This window comes from Pseudoliparis swirei, chromosome 9 (genome assembly GCF_029220125.1).
Source record: "Pseudoliparis swirei isolate HS2019 ecotype Mariana Trench chromosome 9, NWPU_hadal_v1, whole genome shotgun sequence".
Classification (NCBI taxonomy): domain Eukaryota; kingdom Metazoa; phylum Chordata; class Actinopteri; order Perciformes; family Liparidae; genus Pseudoliparis; species Pseudoliparis swirei.
In genome coordinates, this window is record NC_079396.1 from 7,486,390 (window position 1) to 7,511,453 (window position 25,064).

At 45.3% G+C, this 25,064-nt stretch overlaps 1 protein-coding gene across 1 annotated transcript in view; it reads left to right on the forward strand.

Moving 5' to 3' along the window:
- bsna (bassoon presynaptic cytomatrix protein a) overlaps positions 1–25,064 on the forward strand; it is a 123,440-nt gene that overhangs the window by 76,893 nt on the left and 21,483 nt on the right. The window contains 7 exon segments of the mRNA XM_056423694.1: positions 3,644–8,965; positions 10,328–10,495; positions 10,942–11,198; positions 11,531–12,467; positions 15,536–18,026; positions 18,890–19,390; positions 22,625–22,962. Of these exon segments, the coding sequence (XP_056279669.1) occupies positions 3,644–8,965; positions 10,328–10,495; positions 10,942–11,198; positions 11,531–12,467; positions 15,536–18,026; positions 18,890–19,390; positions 22,625–22,962 (10,014 nt within the window).

Below are 25,064 nucleotides of genomic sequence, written 5' to 3' on the forward strand. Positions count from 1 at the left end.
TGGATGGTGTCCACAGCTTCCTCAGCGTCAGCTGATGGCGGCACGTACACGACAACCACAATGGCGGACGTGAACTCTCTCGGCAAATAGTACGGGCGCATCCCCACGGCCAACAGTTCAATGTTCGGGCTACAGAAGCGCCCCTTCATGCACACATGGTCCGGATGGCACCACCGTTCATTCACATAAACAGCGATCCCGCCCCCCCTCTTCTTACCGCTCTGTGTAGCGTCTCTGTCAGCCCGAACAGTCCTGAAGCCGGGCAAAGACGCTGTGATCCGGATAGTCCGCGTGTAGCCACGTCTCAGTGAAGCACAAGAGACTGCTCTCACGGAAGATCCTCTCAGACATTACCAGCGCGCCGAGCTCATCCGTCTTATTCGCCAAAGACCTCACGTTCCCCGTTATGATCGACGGTACCGAGGGTTTGTATCTCCTCGTTTTAGCCCTCCGCTTGACACCCGATCTGCAACCGCGAGCCCTTCTCCGTAGCTCCAGCGGGATCACAGGTCTTTCTCCAGGCAGAAGCTTCGGCCTGCACAGCGCGATCAACTGAGCACGCGAGTAGACGATGGTCCCCGTCATTGTTTTGCTGTGGCTCTCCGATACTCACGACAAAGTGAACAAAAGCCACAGTAGAATTATCGAAAAAAGTAGTTATGGTCCAGTGTCCGACCGTAACTAAGACAAACGTGAAAGAAAAGAAAAAGAAAAAGAGAGGAAAAGTGAAAAAAAAGACAATAAAATAAAAGCAAAACGCCACTACTGAAACAAGCAGCCGTTGGCACAGCGCCATTTTACAATCCATATCAATGGAATGGGAAGGTTTGGGGTTTAATTACATCTCAGTTTTAGGAAACACATTTCCAGATTCATTGTGTTTGCCGAGTCCATTTTGTGCCATATTTAAATGATCAGAAAATAGAATCAGAAAATATTTGCTCCCATGTTTTTTCTCCATATAGCATTTCTGGCTTCCTTAATCAATAAGAGTGGACTCTTGAACTTGGTTAAAGTTTCTATTTTCTTCTTGCAATATATATGTAACAAAATCTAATTGCAAGTTAAACATTATTGTGATGTTCCGGAGGGCATTTTCTCTAACTGGGTACAAAACTGTCTCTATGTAGAAGAAATGGCCCTATAATTTCATGTCAATTATATGTCTGTTTGGTGCTAAAAATAAAAAAACACAGTTTACCCTTTATTATATACAACAAAGTGAAGTTGACAAAAACCTGTGCAAAACACAAAACACAATACAGTTATTTTAGGACCCTACTTCAGATATGAAACCTGGTTAATCAAAATTGTAAGTTGAACTAATGACGTTCTCATATCGTGTTGGATGTCCATGGTAATTTGGAAAGCATATCATTGATACCCTCCTTACTGAGTGTTGAGGCTGCAACTGGCAATGTGGAATGTATTTTCTTACTCAGCGGCAGCTATTGCTCCTGCTGAAATACTTTTAAGAGTAGCTGCTGTGGGCCTTTTCAAAGGCAGAGCAGACCTTCCTCATCTAGGGAGCCGCTTCGAATATAAAGTGCAGATAACTTAAATTAAAGTCTCCTCTGAAGTAATATAAGCACCGTAGAGGATTTTAGAGAAAACATTTCCATAGTTTGTTTTTTTATCTAATTTGTATTGTGTCCTCCATAGGCCTTTCATTCACCAGGTTAGTCCCTTTGAGATTATGATTTTGGCATGTTAATAACCAGGCACGTGCACAGACAAAAAGGGCACCCATCGCAAAAATGATGTATCTATTGATCACTGTAACTTGAAGTTAGCAAGTAATTGGTTGCTACGCAACACCTGAAACACATCGTGTCGTGAGAAGACATGAGAGCTAAATGAAATGGCATGTTTTCTTTTAACAATTAGAATGTATTTTTATTTCCAAAATGATATGAGTGAAAAATGCCATATAATAAACGCGTGAGGAGGAGGGCATTTTGGGGCGAAATTCTCAGAAGAACTCAAATAAATGCCCCGTCAGATATCAAAACACATTTAGGGGGAATTGATGACAGAGAGTAATTTTTATTCTTAAATACTTATTAATGAAGAACAAATTGAGCTCCAGCAGAAGGGGCACTTTTCTCATCCAGGGCAAAAGGGCCGGTGCTTCAGCACCACTAGGAGTCTATCTGTGCACGTGCACGATATCTGTGCACGATAACAGATATCTGCGGCAGAGCCATTGATGAATGAGTTTTGAGGAGTGTTTATGTTCCAGTTCTGTTTACTTCACAATCGCTCATCATCACAAAACTGAAATGTTCTTACTTCTAAAAATACACACATCTGAATAACCTCTTTCCATCAATGGCTCAAAATAGTTTACAAACCTATCAATTAAAATAACTGAATAATGATGTGATTTGTCTAAATGCTATCATTTAATAAACTATTATAGACATACTTGTTAATAAAATCAGACCACAGCCTAAATGTGTTGAACCGGTTCTATTGTTGCATAATACTTTGCCTTCATGACATATTCGAATTGTAACTGCATTGTTGGTAAATCCAGTTTGGGAAATAGGCAGGTACCGTCTTTGCTATTTGTACATTAATTACATCGATCTGGTCAGTGTTTCCTTGTATAATTCCATGGGGAAATAAAAAAACAACATTAAGCCTATTATCTCATATATTCTCTCTGAATTCATTCCTTTACTTGTTCAGCAACTTTTTTTAAGACAACTTTTGAGAATCTAATCTATGCCTACATATGAGCAGATGAACACCTGTAATATGATTTTAGGTTTTATTATAACCAAATCAGTTGTTACTGTACACAGTTGCACTTAAAATTTTTAAAGCTAAGCCTTATCAGTGGAATTATATTAACCCTTGTGTTGCCTTAGGGTCATTTTGACCCGAATCAATATTACACCCTCCCCCCGCCTTTGGGTCATTTTGACCCGATTCAATGTTTCACCCTCCTGTTACCTTTATATTTACTAACATAGTTTACCCTTTGGGTTCAATTTGACGCCAGCAATTAAAACCTCCAGAAAATTATTAGAATTAATATTGTTTTCCAAGTTTAAGTGTGAGGCACTTTATGTTTGTTTGTTGACTACCGAAAGAACACCGACATTAAACATTGAATGGGGTCAAATTAATCCTAAAGCGGGGGGAGGGTGTAATATTGATTCGGGTCAAAATGACCCTAAGGCAACACAAGGGTTAAGACACACTTCATAGGCTAACAATTTAGCAAATAAATGCTCTTTAACTGTCCAACCTATGTCCATGGTTGCTAATGTTCCTTTTTATTGAAAGCTGAGGACTGCAGTAATGGCATTAGTGCTCAAGCAGAATGATGACATATTTTAAAAATGTAACACCAAGGAACTATCTTGTCTATCTTTAAATCGATACATCTAGATCCTATATTGAACTGGCAATGATGAGATTTATCAGTGAAATAAATATTATATTTGCTTATGGATAAATATTAAAGTTAGACAGTAACCATCCATTTTATATCATAAAATCTAAAGCTAAATATATGTGGGCTGGGCAGCACCAATGTGAATTAAAACATTCTCACAGGCCAAAAATGATTACTTAAATTAAAAATCCTCTAATTCTTTCATTTTTTTCTTCTTTCTTCTTCTCTCTTTAGGATAAAAAAAACAACAGCACCCATGATTTGTCACGCAGCCCTCAGAGCCTCAGTGATACCGGTTACTCCTCTGATGGCATCTCCAGCTCCCACAGTGAAATTACAGGTCTAATCCAAGAAGAAGAGATGAAACTGAGTGAGAGGGGGATAAGTGGGCGGGGTTCCCCACCAAGCCCTTCGGAAATTACCAAGCTAGAAAGCTCCATGAGGCCTTTGCTGGAGAAGAGCCTTTCTGAAGATAAGGTGGAGAGAAGGGGGAGGAAGCACAGAGACAGAGACTTGGATGACAGGGGGAAGCAGCGCCCACGCTCCTTGTCAATCCCACCAGATTCATATGACTCTGATGAGGAACTAGAAGATATACTAGAGGAAGAAGAAGATGGAGGAGACTGGGAGGGTAAACGGAAGGAAGGGAAGGAGGAGAAGAAAGAAAAGAAAAAGAGGGAAAAAGACGCTGAGCCCACAGAGATGACAGATGAGGAGTTCATGAGGAGACAAATATTGGAGATGAGCGCTGATGAAGATAACGAGGATGAGGAAGAGATGGAGGAAGAAGAAGATGAGGAAGATGAAGGATATGGCTACCAGAAACCCAAGAAAAGCCACCACAAACACCTAATCTCTGACTCAGGGAAAGAAAAACGACGTCTTCAGCACCACTCCAGCAGTTTTGAGGAGGAAACTAAGAGCTCTACCGATGTTTATAAAGGCTCAGTGGAGGAAGGTGAGGAAGATGGGATGGCATCACAAGGAGGATTGAGGCGCTTCAAAACCATTGAACTCAATAACACCAGTAGCTACAGCCGAGACATGGAGTTGGGAAATGAAAATGACTTGAGCCTTGATCGGGAACCAGAGCTAGAGATGGAGAGCCTGACAGGATCTCCTGAGGAGCGTTCTCGAGGTGACTACTCCTCGACTCTGCCAGCCACTTCATCCTCATATGGCTCAGGCCAGTCACCTACCTCCATCTCATCAATGGAGGAGGACAGTGACAGTAGCCCCAGCAGGAAGCAAAGGCTGGAAGAGGCCAAGCAACAGAGAAAAGCACGTCACCGCTCCCATGGCCCTCTCCTTCCCACCATTGAAGACTCTTCAGAGGAGGATGAGTTGAGAGAGGAAGAAGAACTTCTGAGAGAGCAGGAGAAGATGAGAGAGGTGGAACAACAGAGAATAAGGAGCACAGCACGAAAGACCAAGAGGGATAAGGAGGAGCTGAGGGCTCAGAGGCGCAGAGAGAGGTCCAAGACACCACCAAGCAATCTCTCACCCATTGAAGATGCTTCTCCAACAGAAGAGTTGAGACAAGCTGCAGAAATGGAAGAGCTCCATCGTTCTTCTGCTTCTGAATATTCCCCTCAGAGTCTGGACTCAGAGGCTGAGGGATACGAGTCCAAACTTTACAAGTCAGGCAGTGAATACAACCTACCTACCTTTATGTCTCTCTACTCGCCAATAGAGAAACCAACTACAACAACCACCACAGCACCATCTTCAACTTCTAAACCGCTGAAGAGCGCTGAGGAGGTTTATGAGGAGATGATGAGGAAGGCAGAGATGCTTCAGAAACAACAGCAGCAACATGGAAGAAATGGGCAGTACTACGAAGAAGATGTTAATGGTCAAGGCTATGATGAAGAAGATGAAAATCAACAAGATCAAGCAGGATATGATAACGAAGCAGCAGAGGCAGAAACAGATATTTACGAGGAGATCCGACAAACATCTCAGAACATCACCAAGATGCAGCAAGCCACTGATGAGCAAGTAGAGATTGAGATTGAGAGCTCTTACTCAGACAAACAGCTCCTAGACACAGGCTCAGCCTTTGCTAAGCTACTAGAGCAGAGCAATGCTTTACTTACTCCAGGGACCAGCCCCACCCAGATCTCAGCTCCTGTCACCTTTGCTGAGACTGTAGGACGAATTCCTGATGTCAGAGTAACACAGCACTTCTCTGCAAAAGATGGACACAAAGAGAGGATCAAAAGCCAAGCAGGAAAGAATGGAATAACTCCAACAGTGGCTGCCACCACTATTGCTGCGTATGGAGTGTATGCCAGAGATGCAGTAACTATTACTCAGACTAGTTCAAGCCACACAATGACATCTACTCAGTCTGGTATCTATGGCCGACACACGTCAAGCCCTGCCACATCTTCAACTACAGTCTCAAGTGTATGCAGCAAGATTGCAGAGATTACCCAGGCCTACAGTCAAAGAGAAGTGATTACCAGGAGGGTAGGGGAGACCAGAGATATCCAAGTGCGAGACAGCCCAACATCGTCCACTGAGAGAATTATTGAGCCACGCTCTCCAAAGTATACTACTTATTACAGGAGCACTAGTCCTCCTCTTTCTCCATCACCACCACCACATAGTCCTACCCGTTCACCTACCAGAAGGAATACAGCTGAGTTCTCCACACAGACTTTCAGTTCAGCATTGCGGATGTCAGAGACAGCTTCCTCTGGGCCTACATCTCCAGTGTCAGCGCAGGGAACCCAAACATCGCATCGATCAGTTTCTCCACGGCTCTATCGTCAGCAGTCTTCCCAGGATGTCCCATACTCCCCACCTCCAAGCCCAGCAAGGTCAATGATAGTCAACACTGCTACTTCTCCCCTGTCATCACCTACCCGATTTAGCCGCCAATCAACATTTGACAATTACTCCCCATGTGGCAGCCCTCCAGACACACCACCTTACCAACAGTCTCCTCCACGTAGCTTCTACGGAACACAAAGAGTGGAGAAAGTAAATGTGGGAACAAGTATGGTCACCACAGCCTGCACTTATACCAGAGGGTCCATGTCAATGGACAACATCTCCCTCTGTCGAATATCTACAGTTCCAGGTACTTCTAGGGTGGAGCAGGGCCATATGATTCAAGGCGGAAGTGTTGTGGACCCCAGAACAGTAAACCATCCAACTCCTATGATCATGACTGACCAGGGTATGGATCTCACCTCCTTGGCTACTGACAGCAGGAAATACTATGGTGGATCAGAAGGTAGCCAACATGCAACAAGTGTACAGCCATTGATTATGAACCTGAACACTCAGGAGATCATCACACCAACAACGGTGAGTGTCACAGTGGCTGCTTCCATGTTTATGACCCAGCCCAAACAGCCAACAATATATGGGGATCCCTATCAAAACCAAGTGGATTTGGGACAGGGCATGGGTTCTGCTGTGTGTCTTTCGCAAAACAAACCACCAATTTCACCTCCAACTGACCCAACAATACCAAAAATTGATGCCAAACTGGAAGACCTCAGTATCCAACAGAGAGAGCTACAAATGCAGCAAGAGACGCTGCAGAAGCAACAACAACTCCTTGAACACCAGTTGCAGCAACATCATCAGCAACAGGCATCTGCTTTGGCCAGGTACAGCCTTACTGGCCAGATCTCACCTTTAATGAAAAAAGACCTGCTAGTCAGTCAGACTAGTACTACCTCAGCTGTGGTCAGTGCTGTATCGCCAGTCATTAACCCTGAGCTCTATGGCTCTGGTCCAGTTGAGCTGAAAGGGAAGCCAAGTCTTCCTGGTTTGATATCAGGAAGTAAAACACCACATAGCATGGTAGTACAGATGAATGGAGAGCCAGAGAAGGCCAGGGCAATGACTCAGCTTGTTAAGGTAGAAGTGGGACAGGATGCTATGGACCTGACAGGAGGCCAAATTAAACCTGAAAACCAACCAGCTTGCTGTGATGTTGTTTACCAACTTCCATTTGGTGGAAGCTGTGTTGGTGGTGAGAAAGAGTGCATAAGGCCTCCATCTGCCCCACCTCTCACCTATGAGTCTGACCAAGAACGACTACCAGAAGGTTATCAGGAATATTCAATGGATGAACGTAAGGCCTATACATTACCTTTCCCTGGTAGGCTTCAGCCTTCAATGTCTGATACAAACCTAGCTGAAGTTGGGCTACAGTCCTACCATTCTAAACTAGAACCGCACCTCCAAGGCCCAGGAGAAATTGCCATTGATCTTACTGCAATGAAACAGGGTTATGGAGGATTTATTGGGATGCAGTATGGCTCCTATACAGATTTACGGCATGGAGGAGACATCACAGCCCAAACCCTGCCTATAAGGAGATATAATTCCTTGTCCAACATCAGTTCAGACTATGGCTATACTGCTCGTGACCTTGCTGGCTTCCAAGAAGCTAACTTGGCTCAGTACAGTGCTACAACTGCCCGGGAGATCAGCCGGATGTGTGCAGCTCTTAATTCCATAGATCGATATGGAAGCAACCCAGACTTGATGCAGTTTGGTAATTTGGGGAGAGGAACCGGGCCTGGGGCTTCCAGACTTGCAGCAGGTCTCGGCATGAGACAAAACCTCCTTTTTGGACTAGATGGGAAGTCAATTTCCCACAGTCAAGCGCTAACCAACCTTATCAATGCCAGGCAGGCCAGTCTCAGAGCAATGTACCCTGCTGCTATTAGGTCAGCTGACGGGATGATCTACTCCACCATTCAGACACCCATTGCTTCTACACTTCCCATCACAACACAGCCTGCCTCTGTTCTTCACCCACTACTGAGGGGGGTCTACAGGCCATACCCATCTGCCAACATGACACCTGTGCCCCTATCCAGTCTTAGCAGACTACCAATGAGCCCAAGAATACTCTTAACTGGGCAAGCTCCAGTCCGCTACCCAGCACCAGGTCTTCTCCAAACAACGTCAACCACTGCAACTTCAGCTGGTGCAGCGACAACCCAAGTGTCTGTTTCCATTACAAGTACTAGTTCTACAGTCCAGGATGAACCAGTTTACCTCGGTAAAAGTGCATCCTCATCAGCGGAGGTACAAGGAACAGTTGTAATACCAATGGAGCCACAGCAGCAGCCAATAAACCTGTCCCAGGCCCACCTGAACAGTCAACAACAACAACAACAACAACAACAGCAGCAAGTTGCATCTGCTCAGCAGCCACAACAGCCTCCTCCAGCAGCCCATGCCTACCCACCCTCAACTCCTTCACACACTCATGGCTACACCCAACCACCAGTTGCTCCCTCTGTCCCCACTAGTGGCTTACCCATTGCAGGGGGTCTTCCTCCATTCCCCCCACCAGGTGCCATACACAAGGAGGGTGAAACCGAGGCAGAGAGGCTCCATCGGCAGCAGGAGCAGCTTCTGCAGATGGAGAGGGAGCGTGTGGAACTAGAGAAACTTCGGCAACTGCGCCTGCAGGAGGAGCTGGAACGAGAAAGGATAGAGCTGAAGCTGCACAGGGATAAGGAGCAGATGCTTGTGCAGAGAGAGTTACATGAGCTGCAGAACATCAAGGAACAGGTAGAGGGAGAAACAGAAGGCAGAAGGAGAATTTGATGTCTTGTTTGTTGTGTTGTGCTTGTTGGTTTTGCTATGGAGATTGGTTTGTGTTGTGTTGATTTTGTGGTGGTGTTATTTGTGGTAGTGTTCTTTGTGGCGCATCTTATTGCATTTTGTATTAGTTTAATAGTTTTTTAAATTCAATTGTGCATCTTTGATGTGCGACCACTACATTGACTTGCAAGATACAGTACATCATTCCAAGAAATAACTAACAAATTAACTTATATATGCATTTCATCAACAACATGTAACAAACTGTGACAGTGAGACCATTAAATATATTTTCATAAAATGGTGTTCAAATTCTGTCATTGTTAGAAGAAAAAATGCTATTTTAATGTAATGATGGATGGGATTATTTTGTTCAACGAAATAATCCAATTCAGTCAGTTTTACAACAAAACAAATATAGCTTTATAATCTGCATGCTATGTAGTTCACCTAACTGGATATTTTCTCTTTAAGAAGTTTGCATGAACATGCCTGTACAGTATGTGAGATAGAAACTGATGATTGTCAAATTTGGTTTTAGTGCCATTTGTTGGTCTGATATATACTCAAAAGAAAAATGGATCCCATTATATTCTATTCATCTGATAGTCAATAGCAAGTACACATTTGAATATACCACTTTTAAGCTCCTAATAGCCTTGTTCATGTGTTTTAACAGGTAACAGAAGGGCTAACATGACGATTTTCTTCTTTTTTGATAGAACAAGCAGTTGAAAATCTTTCAAGTTAACTCAGTTAAACAGGTTTGGAAGCCTTACTTAATGAGAATGAACTAGAGATGGAATGTTTAATATGCATCTCATAACCCACAGTAAAAGCAGAAACCCTAACTCCTTATTTGCACTAGCTTGTCCATTTATGCAAAAAAGAAAATGCATCACATATTTTCTTATGAGCATTATATGACTGGCAACAGCCATGACCAGTACATGCTGCACTTCATTTATGTTGCGCTTCCATTCTTGATTTTGTTAGAAGTTTGACTAACTTGTAACCATTTTTATAACTAATCCATCAGCACAAGAATAATTCCATGCCACAGGAGTCTTTGATCATCTTTTTTACAACCAGATGTGCCAAAACTCAACAATCTTGTCCTCTACTGTCTTTGCTGTGTATGTCTTTCTCTAATTTTTTTCATTTAGTCTCTTTTACATCATTTCTTTCCCTTTGATTTCTTCTCAATCTGCCCACCAATCTGCTTCTCCATACTTTTGTTGTCTTGTCTCTTCTCTCTCTCTCTCTCTGTGTGTGTTTCTGCCACTGTCTGCTTCTTAAAAATTCCCCTTTCCATCAACATTGTTTTAGGTCCTACAGCAGCAGCAGCACGAACGCGAGAAGCAACTTGTTCTCCAGAGGGAGCAGTTGGCGCAGCAAAAGTCACAGCTAGACCAGATCCAGTCTCTGCAGCAGCAGCTCCAGCAGCAGCTTGTAGAGCAGAAGAGACAGAAAACGGCTGCAGCTCAGAGTGTACAGGTGAGGGGGGCATGTGGATTGCATCAGCTTTTAGATAGTAGAGGTAGAATATTTTAGGGCCTGGAGAGTGTGAAACTACAGAAGTAGCATGCTTCAAGAAGCTCTCACTAATATTACTTTGACACCTGCCTACCCATGTCTGTCTTCTGGTTAGGAATATTCTAACTAACACTTGCTTTTTAAATCATAACCAATGAAAAGGTTATTAAAGCCAAAAACACATATTCTAACTCGTGAATCAACTGGGTCGCAGTCTGAAAAGTGCATCACTAGAACTGTTGTAATTGAATTAACTTTTCAAGCTGCAACACAAAATGGTTGCATGTGTGTCTTTTGTGGACCTCTATGATTGTAATATGAACTGCAATCTGCAAAGCTTTTTCACTCTCAATTGAAGCAATCATGAGTGACAACTAACAACCTTAAAATATAAAAATGTTCTTCAGCTTGATGTGAACGGACAGCCACTACCCCCGTACATGGACTCTCAGATCAGCTCCCGCTCTCTCCCCAACTCCTCGTCAGAGATGTGTCTAAGGAGCCAGCAGGAGCCCATGGAGAGCAGGAGCAACATGAGGAAACACAGTTCCATGACTAGGTTGAGCCGCGACAGCTTGGACGGTGACGGCGTGGTGTATTACGGCTCCCCCCGCAGGATCGTGGACAGCTCTGTGCAGACAGACGATGAAGATGGAGAGGAGAGGTAAAGATGAGTGTGTGTGTGTGTGTTTGTGTGTGTGTGTGTGTTTGTAATAGTCCTTCTGTTTAATTCACATCTTTCTTTAATTAAAAAACAAGACACAAGCTGAGGTGTAGATGAAAGCTTTAAAAATAATTGCTAACAATTTGTATTGTACAGGGCAGAGGCATAAAGCTTATCAATAGACGTTAAATGTTCAGACTTAGATTTTTGGTTGTTTTTCCATAAATGCACTTTATAATACAGCACGTAGGTTACTTTGTCTTTTTTTTACTTGGGATAGTACATCATCATTGTGTCTTTTCTTTCTGTTTTCCATATCTTCTCCCTGTCAGGTACATGATGCGCCATCGCACCAGAAGGCGTGGTCGTAGTGTTGACTGCTCAGTCCAGACAGATGATGACGAGGACAAGGCTGAGACTGAGCAGCCGGTCCGAAGAAGACGCTCCCGTTTCTCCCGGCACACTGAGTCCAGTGCCGCTGGCAGCAGCACTACCGCCACATCCACCACGGCCTCTAACACCAAGATCGAAACTCCCAAGATGGTATCCTCCAGTATTGCCATCCAAACCATCAGGGAGATGTCTTGCCAGACAGAAGTGGAGCACTTAGGAAGAGTCTCCCCAGTAATCCATGTGACAGTACCAGACCCGAATAAAGTAGAGATTGTGCACTACATCTCCGGACCTGAGCGGACCCAAAAGGGACAGTCTCTAGCATGCCAGACTGATCCAGAAGCTCAGTCACAGGGTGTTGTAGCTCCCCAGCTCAGTGTACCAACCACGGTCAGTCCATATTCTTCCTCTACCAGTACTGGAACGCAACAATCTGGTTCTGTCGACCTCCTGACCCAGCAGCGCCAGCAGATGCAAATTGCAGCAAACGCAGCCAAGTTTGAGCGCCGCCGGCCCGACCCGCTCGACATCAACTCCCAGCCTCACAACCACCTTCACAACGATTCCATCTCCAGCATCATCCGGCAGCAGCAGACAACCACCAAATCCCCACAAGTCCTCTACTCTCCTGTCTCCCCGGTGTCCCCTCACCGCCTGCTGGAGAATTCTTTGTCCAATGAGAGGCTGAACAAAGCCCATGTCACACCTCAGCAGAAGTCCTACACAGCAGAGTCCCCCCAGAGACACCCGTCTGTGCCCCGACCAATTAAGAGTACCCAGAGGTCCATGTCAGACCCCAAGCCCCTCAGTCCCACTACAGATGAGCACACCAAGGCCAGGCTGTCCCTCTACCAACAACAAGTTCTCCAGAGCCAGGTAAAGTCAATCAGACCATTCTGACACATGTATTAGTACACAACCCAATCCTTATAAAACAGGCAGAATCAGTGGTTAAACGTCACGCAAATTGTTTTCTCCAGTTTTAAAGCACCACTTGAGGCCTAGAGTCAATTGACGTGTAGTACAAAAACATGATTTGTATTGTAGCTTTCTTACTTCAGTGGTTATAGAGCTTCACAATTACCACTGATAATGAAGACATTTTGGCTGTGTGGCGCTTGGAGTTTTGATGGAATTGATGCATCTCCCCAACAACCAAACAGATCGGATGTTCTGCTTTCTTTCCATTTCTTCATGCCACTGCTAGTAATGCTGCCTAATTCCACAATCCAAGAGACGTCAGATGTTCAGGACTTCCTGCAGTAAATCATGTAAAAGAAATCAACAACATACATTTAACAAAACAATATAGAAACATCATCAAGAGAAATAAATCCAGTTTATTAGATTATATTTTTAAATTATGGGTAGGGCCCCAGCGCAAATTCATTATTGTTGCTCTCGTCAATAGTGTGACTCACTTGAATGGTTCAGTGGAGTCAAAACTTGCCAGGCATCAATATTGAATGGCCTCTACGTCACTTTGATTGAAATCTTCCTTTCGTTCTACTTTGCCCCTGTTTTTATTTTGTGAGTGCGAAATTGTTTAACGGAAATGCTATGGTGACTAATTCACTTTGCTGTGGAGTTTTCAGATGTTTCTATTGTCTTGTTTTCCACGTTCTTTAGGTTCATACATACTTTATTCACTCTTATGAAACAATAGCTGCCATGAAAATGATATTCAAAGTGGAATCTGCTGTTGAGTTTTCTTGAGATAATGTGGGCCTTAGGTGAAGGAAAGTGTTCAACATCTCGCCAATAAACCAACCCAATTTGATACTAAACTAAGCAGCGAGTGAATGTTGCTCCCTCTTAATTTTACTTCCTGGAGAGATCTATGATGGTACAATCTGGGCAACCCTGGTCATCCTACGTTTAAACCATATGCAATGATTTTTAGAACACTTTATGCTGCATGATAAATGTATTTTTTAGGAATATGTTTAAAAAGTAATCCTGACTCCAGTCTTCCTTGGGAATTTTGTTCCAGTCAAAGGCCAAATACCATATTTGTATTATTCTATAGTATAAAATAAATGAAGTTGATCTCAAGTGTTTATTTCCAAAGATAGTTGTTATTACCAAATTGTATGCAAGCCTCCAATGTCAAATGTAACATGGATTGGATTGGATTCACCAGATTAAAAAGCATCCTCAAATCGTTCAGGAGTAATCCACTTACACATCCTTGGTTGCTATGGTAAATCACTACCAAGTGTATGCAGCATACGGCAAGATCAACTAAAAAAAACACTGTTTGTGGATGTCCCTGGGAAATGACTGTTAAATTAGTTTGCAATGGTCCCCTCATCAATCTTGAGCCAAATCAGTTATTGTGTGAAGGTTGTGATGAATGACTGCTTTGTTAAGTATAGATATTTCCCACTGCAAAGTATTTTAGCTACTAATCTTTTGAAGTGTTGAGAGTAGGTTTTCACAAGAATAAATGATTGATAAACCCCCTAAATACATACTAAAAAAGATGAACCACGATTTAATTCTTCTGGTCGTGTCATTCACGATATTGATCAGCTATAGGACAACATTGACTCATCTGAACAAGACACAAATGCTTGGCTGGTTTGAACTATAATTAGTATTTAAGTACATTCCATAGTGTGCACGTATACAGTTAAAATGATAAAATGCACTAAAAATCTTGTCTTTTATTCTTTGTCTTTTATTGGGCCTTGATGTGGATACCATAGTGCCGTAGGCTTGGTCTCCAGTTTTTTAAAGTTTAAGTTTGGAGCATGAGGCTATCTGAAACAATACATAAGTCATTTGGAAAGACAAGATAACCATTTCAACATATGGAACATGTCAAACACTAACTGGGTCTGCTTTATTATCTATACCTGGCTTAGTGGTAGAAGAACCACATTTTTTTCTCAGAGCACCATGAATTCAACGAATGGGTTTAGGTCCATACCGACTCAACAGAAGCTACAAATTCATGCTCCCAATCTTACACTGAAATTATTTATTTGTTCATTAATTGGATAATTGGTTTGGTCATCCCTCTAATTACAAAATAATATTTTGTTATTATTAATATTATTAAGTTTTGAATAAAAGAAAACAAGTACTACATTTCTCATATTACAGATGGGGCAGACAGTTTTCCTTTACCCATTAACCATGTTAAATCACAACAACCCAACTAAATGTTTCCAAATGATTTAAGTTGTATGCAATATATGTATTTGATTGATTTGCAGTAAACTGCTCCACCATTGGCAAAGATTGTTCTATTTTTGTATATGTTCTCTAATACAAACTGCACTCTTGTTCCTTGTTGTCTTTGTCTCTGTGTCTATACGTCTCTCCTTTGTCTTCCCTGTATATCATGTTGTTGCGTCCTCTCCTTATTTCTTATGTTCCTGACCTTTCAATTTTTTTTGTTGAGTTTTCCCTCCTTCCTCTTCCTCCTTGTCTATTTTTATGTTGTGCACAACATATGTCCTTCCGCCTCCTTCAACTTTCTTCTCCCACTGTGAGCCCTCTCCATGGATCTTCCTCTCCCATCCTCTAACATCTACCCCTTTCTTCTCTCTCATTTAATTATCTTTCACCTTACCTATTCCCTACATCACTCTTTACCCTTTTTCCTCTCTTCTTCTATGTGTTCCTCATTCTTTTTCTCCACATGTTTCTCTCCTTCACTCTCCTTAATCCGGTTTCCTTTCTTCATCTCGCATGTCTCTGTCCATCTTAAATTTACATTTGGTCTTTACAATTGTCCCATCCCTCTCCATTTAACTGTCTCTCCATCTTATCACGTTGATTGTTTTCCACACTCCCCTGTTTTACGATCTTACCTCCCCTATCACTTTCTTTGCATGCTTTGCATTTGTCTGTCCATATTCTCCTGCTCTCCCATTCTCCCGCCCTCCCTTCCCTTCCTATCTCCCTCTCTCTCTCTCTCTCTCTCTCTCCAGCTGGCAGCTCTACAGCAAAGCTCACTGCTCCGCAAGGTTAAGCGAACCCTGCCCAGCCCTCCTCCAGACGAGACCACAGCTCACCTGCCCATGATGGCACCTGCCCTCCAACAGGTCTACCTGCCACCCGTGCCCAGCCTCAAGCCCAGCTCCAGGTCTGGCCTGGCTGCCAAAGCCAGCCTCCTCAAAGACCTGACCCACGAGCTAAAGGCCGTGGAGCAAGAGTCAACCAAGCTGAGAAAGCAGCAAGCTGAACTGGAGGAAGAAGAAAAAGAAATTGATGCTAAACTGAGATACCTAGAGTTGGGGATCCACCAAAGGAAAGATACACTGGTCAAGGAGAGGGAGAGGAGGGATATTGCCTACCTCAGGTGTATGGGGGATACAAGGGACTACATGTCTGACAGTGAGTTGAATAATCTACGTTTTGCAGCTGCAGCCGCCTCACATGAGACCAATGGGCTACTGTCAACGAGGCCAAGCACCGCCCCTCTAAGTCAGTTCACCAACGACCTAAATACAGCAGCCCAGTACCCTCCTACCTCATCCTTTCTGTCCTGTCAGTACCCCCAGAGCCAACCGGTAGCACCAATGCAGCAATCAAGTGTGCCGTACCAGTCTTCATTCAACCAGCCTCCCTATCCCACAGTGTCTCAGTCCCAGGCACTGCCACAGCCCACGCCTCTTCAGAGCCATGTCCCACCACCTGGACCTTCTTACCAGCCTCAAACCTCTTACCCCTCCCACACCTATCCCCAAGCTCAGCCCCCATATCCCCAGACAGACATGGGGTTACCAGCTGCACCTCAGCCTCAGCCCCAACCGGGGCATACAGGTTTTGGACCTGCACCACCTGGTCAGCCCCCATACCCCACCCACAATTCACCCTATCCCAACAATGTGTCCTCCTACCCCAGCCAGACCACTCCATACCCTGGGCAGCCCCAAGCTGAGATCCTAACAGTCCACCCAGGAAGACCAAGGCAGACATCGCTGGCCGATCTGGAGCACAAGATGCCCACCAACTACGAGACGATCAGCAACCCCACAGTTGTGGTCACCACCACTGCCCAGGACTCTACCTATTCCAGTGTAGCCCCCTCTTATTGTCAGTACACTGGATCGACAACCATGGCCAGCTCCTATGGGCCATATGGGTCAGGACCAGTATCCAGCAGCTACGGTGGGTACTCTACCATGCCACCCAGCACTTATGGCCAGTATACTTCATCTTCAGCTAATTCATATGGCCAGTACACCACAACCACTGCTAATACATATGGCTACACCACCACCACAGCCAGCTCATATGGACAGTACACTTCTACAGTGTCCAATGCCTATGGGCACTCTGTAGACAGTCCCTCCATATACAGCACTGCAGATGGAATGTATGGGGCTCCTGGCTTAGAGCAGAACATTCCAAGAAACTACATGATGATTGACGACGTAAGTGAGCTTACGGCAAAAGACGGGCTGGGCACGACAACAGGGGACATGATGCATCATGGCGGCAGTGGGCGTTACCCGGGCGACATCCACGGCCACATCAGCACCATTGGCAGCACTACGCGTGGGGGAACTGGCAGCTCCTCGTACGGCAGGGCGCCAGAAGAGGAAGCAGTGATGCAGGAAGAGCTGTACGACCATCACGGCAGGGGTAAGAGCAACTACAGGCACGGACCTCTAGGGGGCAGCAGCAGCAGCGTGAGCTCTAGCATGGGTGGGGGATCCTCCTATCACTATGACTACGACAACAAACATGGCAGCATCCGCTCCGGGGTACAGAAACCTTTGTCTTCCTCCAGAAGCCTTCTGGCTCCTGCAGTCATGTCCTCCAAGCACAGGAAACTGGGGAGTATGGAGCAAAAAATCTCCAAGTTTTCCCCCATTGAAGAGGCTCGGGATGTAGAGGCAGACCTGGCCTCCTATTCCTCAGCAACAGTGGGGGCTTACCCCTCCGCTCACATTCGAGGACGCCAGCTGATCGAGGATTATGGCTTCAAGAATAATACTTATGAGGGCGGCAGTGGCACCACTCATGGTAGTCGACACCATGGTTCAAAGGTGGAGGAGGACGATCGTATTTACTACAACTCCACCGGCCGCTCCCGTTCCACTGGCTATGGGATGGACAAGATCTCAGCCAAAGACTACTCTGGGTATCGCAGCCGATCCTACGAGAGGGACGACCACTCCTACCGATCTGGCTACAGCCGAGGGCGCAATCCAACCCGGCAGTACTCTGAAGAGGAGAGCCCGCTCAGTCCCCTGAGGAGGTTCATGGGTTCGGGGCGATCATCAAGCTTAGGTCCCGACCCGTACGACAGTCGCAGCAGTAGATGTCACTACTATTATGACCAGTACGGTTCCAGCCACTCGCTGCCAGATGTCCAAGACTACATACGAGACCTTCCCAGGACACATGTCTACAAATCGGATGATACATACATTATAGACGATTATCATTGCGCTGTGTCAGACAGCGAAGGTAATTGTGGGAGCTGAACGCCCACACAGTCTCACTACCTACTACTGCCCTCACCGTTTATCTAAACGTCCCCCACCCACCCAGAGACTAGGCTTAGCAAAGAAAAAGAGAGACAGAGATAGCCGTTGCATGCTGATGTTTTCTTCTTCCTGAGAGTCACTTGGAGCTCTCTTATCAGTGGACTGCTGTCTGTCTGTCTGCCTGCCTGTCCGTCCTTCCGCCTATTCCACCAGTCGTCTGTCTGTCCAATACTCGCATGGTTCTTCAGCGTGGTCGTTTTCTCCGTTCGCTTCACTGATTCAATTGAAAGGTCTTCTTTGCACGACACAAAGGGTTACAGGGTTATATTTGTAGTTATGTCATAACTGGCGTTGTTGTTTAGTGTGTGGTTTGATTCATGAATTATTTGTTTACACTGCAAAAAGGTCCATCACAGACCGTATCTTTCAGAAAGACAATAGTATTGTCTCACGAAAACAATTTACCCAGAGGTCTTCTCATACCATCACACATTTGCATGGCAGTTGTGATGTATGTGCAGCATAAAGTTATTTTCCATGAGCTTTGAAATTAAAGCTAAAACATTTTTGCACAAAAACAACTGCCATAACGGACTGTTTTGCAGTGTTTGTTTTATCCTGTTTATACTGTCTTGTAATTTGTGAAGGCGATGTGAAGTGTAAACTGCATGGGTGTAAAACCTTTATTTTTATTTTCTGCCTTTCATTCTGTGTCTTCTCCCTCCTATTCTTTTCTTTTGCATGTGGTTGGTCTTCTACCGGTCTCCTTCCTTCTCTCAGCCTGCATGCCGCTGTCTCCAAACGACATGGAGATTGACTGTGATCTGCTCTCGGTTTCCAAAGCCTACCATCTTGGCCAAGAAGAAACGGACTGGTTCGAGAAGCCACGCTCCAGTTCTCGACACTACGGCAGCAGCCACTCATCTGGGAGGAGCCGGCACGGTGTAAAACATACCTACCATGATTATGATGAGCCTCCTGAGGAGGACCTGTGGCCCCAGGATGAGTACGGCCACGGAGGGAGACACTCTACATCCCGTGACCACAGGCAGCAAGGCAGCTCTGGCCGTCACTCATCCGCATCACGTCATTTAGATGAGCAGAGGTCCTCAAGGTCATCCAAGGGACACCCGAAAGACCCATCAATGCGCCAAGACCCATCAGTACGATCTTCATCTACAGGAAGGCATGGTGAGTCTAGGTCCGGAGCGTACCACTCCGCGGATTACTCCCGAGATCCATCTGGGAACCACCATGGACAGCGCTCCTCCAGACAGGGGGACCCACACCGTTCCTCACGGAGCAAGTCACAGCCGCCAGTGGACATGCAGGGCCAACCACCTGGTAAATAGGGCATCTTTACACCTCATATAAAAAATGCTTTTCTACTGTCTGTGTGATAACATTACATTCGCACTTTCAGAGTGAAAGTTAACCAATATTAATAACCCTTCATCGCCATTATATCTCAAAATATTTGACAGAAAAAGTGTAAAAAACATTAAACTTTCTTTAAATGATATTTAATGATCCATTTAACTATCTGAACATAATGGTATAAAACCTTTTACTCATTAGAATGTCATTTGAAAATCCATATGTCCAAAAGTTGTTTAGGGGTTGGCTCAGTGGGGTGAGTGGTCATCCCTCAACCGCAAGGTTGTCGGTTTCGATCCCTGCTCTCCCTATTAGTTGCATGTTGAAGTGTCCTTGAGCAAGACACTGAATCCGCAGTTGCTTCCTGGGAACTTCACTGCAGCCCACTGCTCCTTAATAACTAAAGATGGGTCAAATGCAGAGTAGAATTTCCCCATGGGGATAAATAAAAGTGTACATTTATTTTATTTATTTCTTTGCTTATTCCATGACTAAAACCATTTTAAACCTCAGGTCATGGCATCTCTTATTTATATCTGTATGTGATTATTAAGTTAATGTTCTGGCCAGTGTAGGCAGTCTGGCGGCTCTCCAGAATGAGCAATGGTGCCAAAATGAACACAAATAAATATGTCTGTGAAGTAACAGATATTTACTGTTCACATTTAAGTCAAGTCAAGTCAATATTAGGTATACGACTCAAAACCTGTACAGCATGCAACACCTTCTGTCCATCAAACCTTGATTCGGATGTAGAAAAACACACCCAAAAGTAAAAAGGAAGAGACCTCAGGAAGGAGGTTTGTGTCTAAATATTTACTCTGAAGTTGCAAAAAACATGTGAAAACACTCCTGAGACTGCTTTCTACTGACCCCTATTAACCTTAAGCATACAAGGTCAATGCCTAGCCATGCAAAAGATTTATTTTTTTATAAAATGGACAATCAGGATGAAACAATAATAACTACAATAACTAGAAATACTACACAAATGCACAAGAGGTACACCATTCACACACTAGAAAGGAAACAAACAAATGGAGAGCCAGACAAGGACTAGATCCAGATCCTAAACATCTGCAATGAGGCACCTACAGTCAGGGGAGAGATGGGCCCCATGGTGGTGGGAGAGCTGTGGAAACTGACAACATGACTGAGTATAATTTGGCCAAAAAATAAATCGAGAAAAGCAAAGGCATACAAACAGGAACTCCACATATACAATCTGTACACATACGACATCCCTGTCCCAGGATCTCACATTGGATCAGGAAAAACTCCCAGAAAATAGAAAAAAACCTTTCACAGGGAAAAAAGGGAAGAAACCGTCAGCAGAGCAACAGAGGAAGATCCCTCTCCCCGGATGGACAGATGCAATAGATGCCATGAAGGGATCATTACAGAGTTACAACACATTCAATGAGTATAACAGAGTGTATGAATAGTTAGTAGTAGGCATGGACCATGATCCAGACCTCCATGATCCATCAGGCAGATGGAGGTAGAGAGGAGGAGTGGGCGGGGCACATCAGCAGGGCCATTGCATCAGACCCAGCCAGGTCCAATGGACCCTAAGAGACTTGAAGTCACAAGGACTCTGGAGAGAAAGCAGAGTTAATAATGTGTGATGGAGAGATAAAAATGCATAAATAAATAAATATACACTTTTATTAATCCCCAAGGGGAAATTAGTTCTCTGCATTTAACCCATCCTTAGTTATTAAGGAGCAGTGGGCTGCGGTGAAGCGCCCGGGAAGCAACTGGGGGTTCAATGCCTTGCTCAAGGACACTTCGACTTGCAGCTAATGGGGAGAGCGGGGATCGAACCCACGACCTTGCGGTTGAAGGACGGCCCTCTTACCCCACTGAGCTAAAGCCACCCATCCATAAGTAGAGAGAGAAGAGGAGAGAGGTGCTCAGTGTATCTTAAAACGTACCCCAGCAGCTTATAAACCTATAGCAGCATATCAAGGGGCTGGACCAGGGCAAACCTGATTCAGCCCTAACTATACGACTATCAAAGAGGAAAGTCTTTAGTCTACTCTGAAATGAGGTGACTGTGTCAGCCTCCCGGACTGAAGGTGGAAGCTGGTTCCATAAAAGAGGAGCTTGATAACTAAAAGCTCTGGCTCCCATCCTACTTTTTAAGACTAGGAACCACAAGTAGCCCCGCATTTAGTGGGGCTACTATCAAGCGTAACTTTTAAGAGGAAAGTGCTGTCTCCCGGGGCAACATTATGGCTGTGTTCTTAGCCCTCTAATCATTAAATTGCTTATTAAATTTTGTCATTGTTGCTTCACCTGTCCATTGCTACTGTATACCGAAGAAAACCTTACTGTAAAATAAATAATGCAGTTCCAGTTTCTCAGAGGCAGAAATAATCTGATTGAGTTAGACCTCACTGGCTGGAGCTTATCAGTCAAGGTTTTATTTCTAGGATCTGCTCACATTAAAAAAAGGAACAGATGATGTGAAGATCACAGATTTATCGACCAAATATTTTTGCCACACACAATATCTTTAAGCTGTCAATAATTATCTGCATGTAAAGGCCTGCAGTGTTCAGAGTACTGTTGATATTGGATCTTATTACCTTCGCATTGAAAATGCCGGAAGGTTATGTTTTGATCGCCGTGTATTTATTTATTTATTTATTTATTTGTATGCGTGTTATTCGCAAAACTCAAAAAGTATTGAACCGAATCGCATGAAATTTGGTGGGATGATTGTTTATTATCCGGGGACCAGTTGATGAGATTTTGAGATCGATCGGGTCAAAGGTCAAAGGTCATGAACAGGTCAAAATCTTTCGCAGAACTCAAAAAGTATTGAACCGAATCGCATGCAATTTGGTGGGATGATTGTTTATTATCCGGGGACCAGTTGATTAGATTTTGGGATCGATCGGGTCAAAGGTCATGAACAGGTCAAAATGTTCTTGAATCGCACGAAATTTGGTGGGATGATTGGTTATTATCCGGGGACCATTTGATTAGACTTTGGGATCGATCGGGTCGAAGGTCAAGGTCAAGGTCATGGAAAGGTCAAAATCTTCTTTTTACCATAGCACGGAAGGTATGCGCTCTACCGAGTGCCCATTCTAGTTTTAAAGCATGTGATTGTTGGATTTTTTTCGTTTCTTGTTGTCGTAAAGTGAGACCATTTTGGAACAATGAGCACAACACCCTTCCTTCATCCAGGCTCCTCCAGGTCTGGCAGCTCTACCCGGGCTCAGGGCCCCGCCGGAGGGCCTCTGGGATCAGGACGACAGGGTGGTCCAGGTTCCCAGACTGATGGAGCTCCAGGACAGAGGACTCAGCTCCAACAACAAGCCCAGACATCAGCGGCCAGGTCAGGGCAGCCTGGTATCGCAGTCACCACCGGCCCTCAGCAGCAGCCCCTAGCCCAGGGACAGGGCATGGGCATGGGCATGGGTATGGGACAAGGCCAAGCCAAGCCAGGACAGATGGGTCCTGCCGGTGGACCCATGGGTCAGGCCAGGCAGAGCGGTCCTGCCGGAGCCACTCCAGCCAACATGGTGAGTAGGGAAGACTAGCAGCAAAGAGAGAAAATAGAACCAGATAATGTCAACGTGTGTTTGTTTAGTTACGATGAAGAGATGATTTTTAAAATGCTGTTCAGTGCCGATCACCAATCACTGTGATCGGCCGATCCGATAATACCGATCACCGATCACGGTGTCGATTGAAGCATTCTATTTATTGTGTAGCATTATTTATGAAATTAATTATTCTTAACAACATTGGTTTTGTATTTTAAGTATTTAAATTACGAGACGATAGTATCATGAATTGACACCCATTCGTTTTATTGAAGGGAACGTGCAACATTCCAGTGTAGAACCCCTAAATGCAGACCGTCGGGATGCCCGGTGCGGTACGTAGGCCCTTGTCGGTCTCGCCCCTCTGGCCGTAAACCTCCTCTCGCCCCCCTGCTCGTCACTGCCCCTTCGCGGGGGGAGAGATGGGCGGGCGCGCCCCTTTGTGCCCGTACGTGCAGGCGTGGCTGCCGGTGGACTCGACCGTCTCCTGTGCTGTCCGCGTCAAGCGTCCGAGTTCATGGGAGCCGTCAGTGGGGGCCCTCGGTTGGTGATCGGGGGAGATCGGGTGGGATTCGGCCGGGACCTTCCTGTGCCACGGCGGGGTACCCGACAAACCAGATGCCGTGAGCCTCTGCTCCCTTTGCCGGAGCCAGAGCCACATAGCCGTCCGCCGGGGCGGCGCCTCATTCGACCACAACCTCAGATCAGACGAGACAACCCGCTGAAATAAGCATATTACTAAGCGCAGGAAAAGAAACTAAGAAGGATTCCCTCAGTAGCAGCGAGCGAAGAGGGAACAGGCCAGCGCTGAATCCCCGTCCGACGGGCGGATTGGGAACATGTGGCGTATGGAAGACCGCTTACCCGGGGGCTTGAGTCCTTCTGATCGAGGCTCATCCCATGGATGGTGTGAGGCCAGTAACGGCCCCCGTCGCGCCGGGGTCCGGTCTTTTCGGAGTCGGGTTGCTTGGGAATGCAGCCCAAAGGGAAAGTTGTGCTTGGATCCTGGACTTCCTGACCGCCAGGCCACAGGTGGTCAGGGTGGGCAGACACACCTCCAAACCCCTCACCCTGAACACAGGATCCCCCCAGGGTTGCGTCCTCAGCCCCCTACTGTACTCCCTGTACACACATGACTGTGTGGCCAGGTTCAGCTCCAACACCATCATCAAGTTTGCGGATGACACAGTGGTGGTGGGCCTGATCTCCGACAACGACGAGAAGGCCTACCTGGAGGAAGTTGCTGATCTGTCACTCTGGTGCCAGGACAACAGCCTCATCATGAATGTCACCAAAACTAAGGAGCTGATTGTGGACTTTAGGAGGGTACAACAACAGAGGACGTACTCACCACTGGGGATTAACGGGACTACTGTGGAGAGGGTGAGCGGGTATAAATACCTGGGAGTCCACATCACCGAGGATCTGACATGGTCAACAAACACAGACACTCTGGTGAGAAAGGCAAGGCAGCGCCTCTACCACCTCAGGCAGCTGAGGAAATTTAAAGTTTCCCAGAGGATCCTTCAGTCCTTCTACTCTGGAGCTGTAGAGAGCGTCCTGACAGGAAGCATCACAGCCTGGTTTGGCAACTGCTCCGCTCAGGACAGGAAGGCTCTGCAGAGAGTAGTGCGTTCGGCTGAACGCACTATTGAACTACACTCCCACCCTGCAGGACTTGTACACCAGGAGGTGCAGAACCAGAGCCGGCAGGATCATGAAGGATCCTCACCACCCCAACAACAGACTGTTTCAGCTGCTGCGGTCAGGCAGGCGCCTCCGTAGTCATGCTGCAAGAACAGAGAGACTGAGACGGAGTTTCTTTACTCAGGCCATCAGGACTGTGAACTCCGACCTCACCAGGACCCCCACATAGACCCACACAACTGCCCCTTTTAGGCACACACACACACACACACTTACTGTAAATATTGTGTTGTTTTTTATTGTAAATAGTGTGTACTTGTTGCCCTTGCACATTCCTGCTGAGCATTGCCACTTTCATTTCACTGCACACCCTGTGTGTGTATGTGACAAATAAAACATCTTGAATCTTGAATCTTGAAAACAACTTTAAA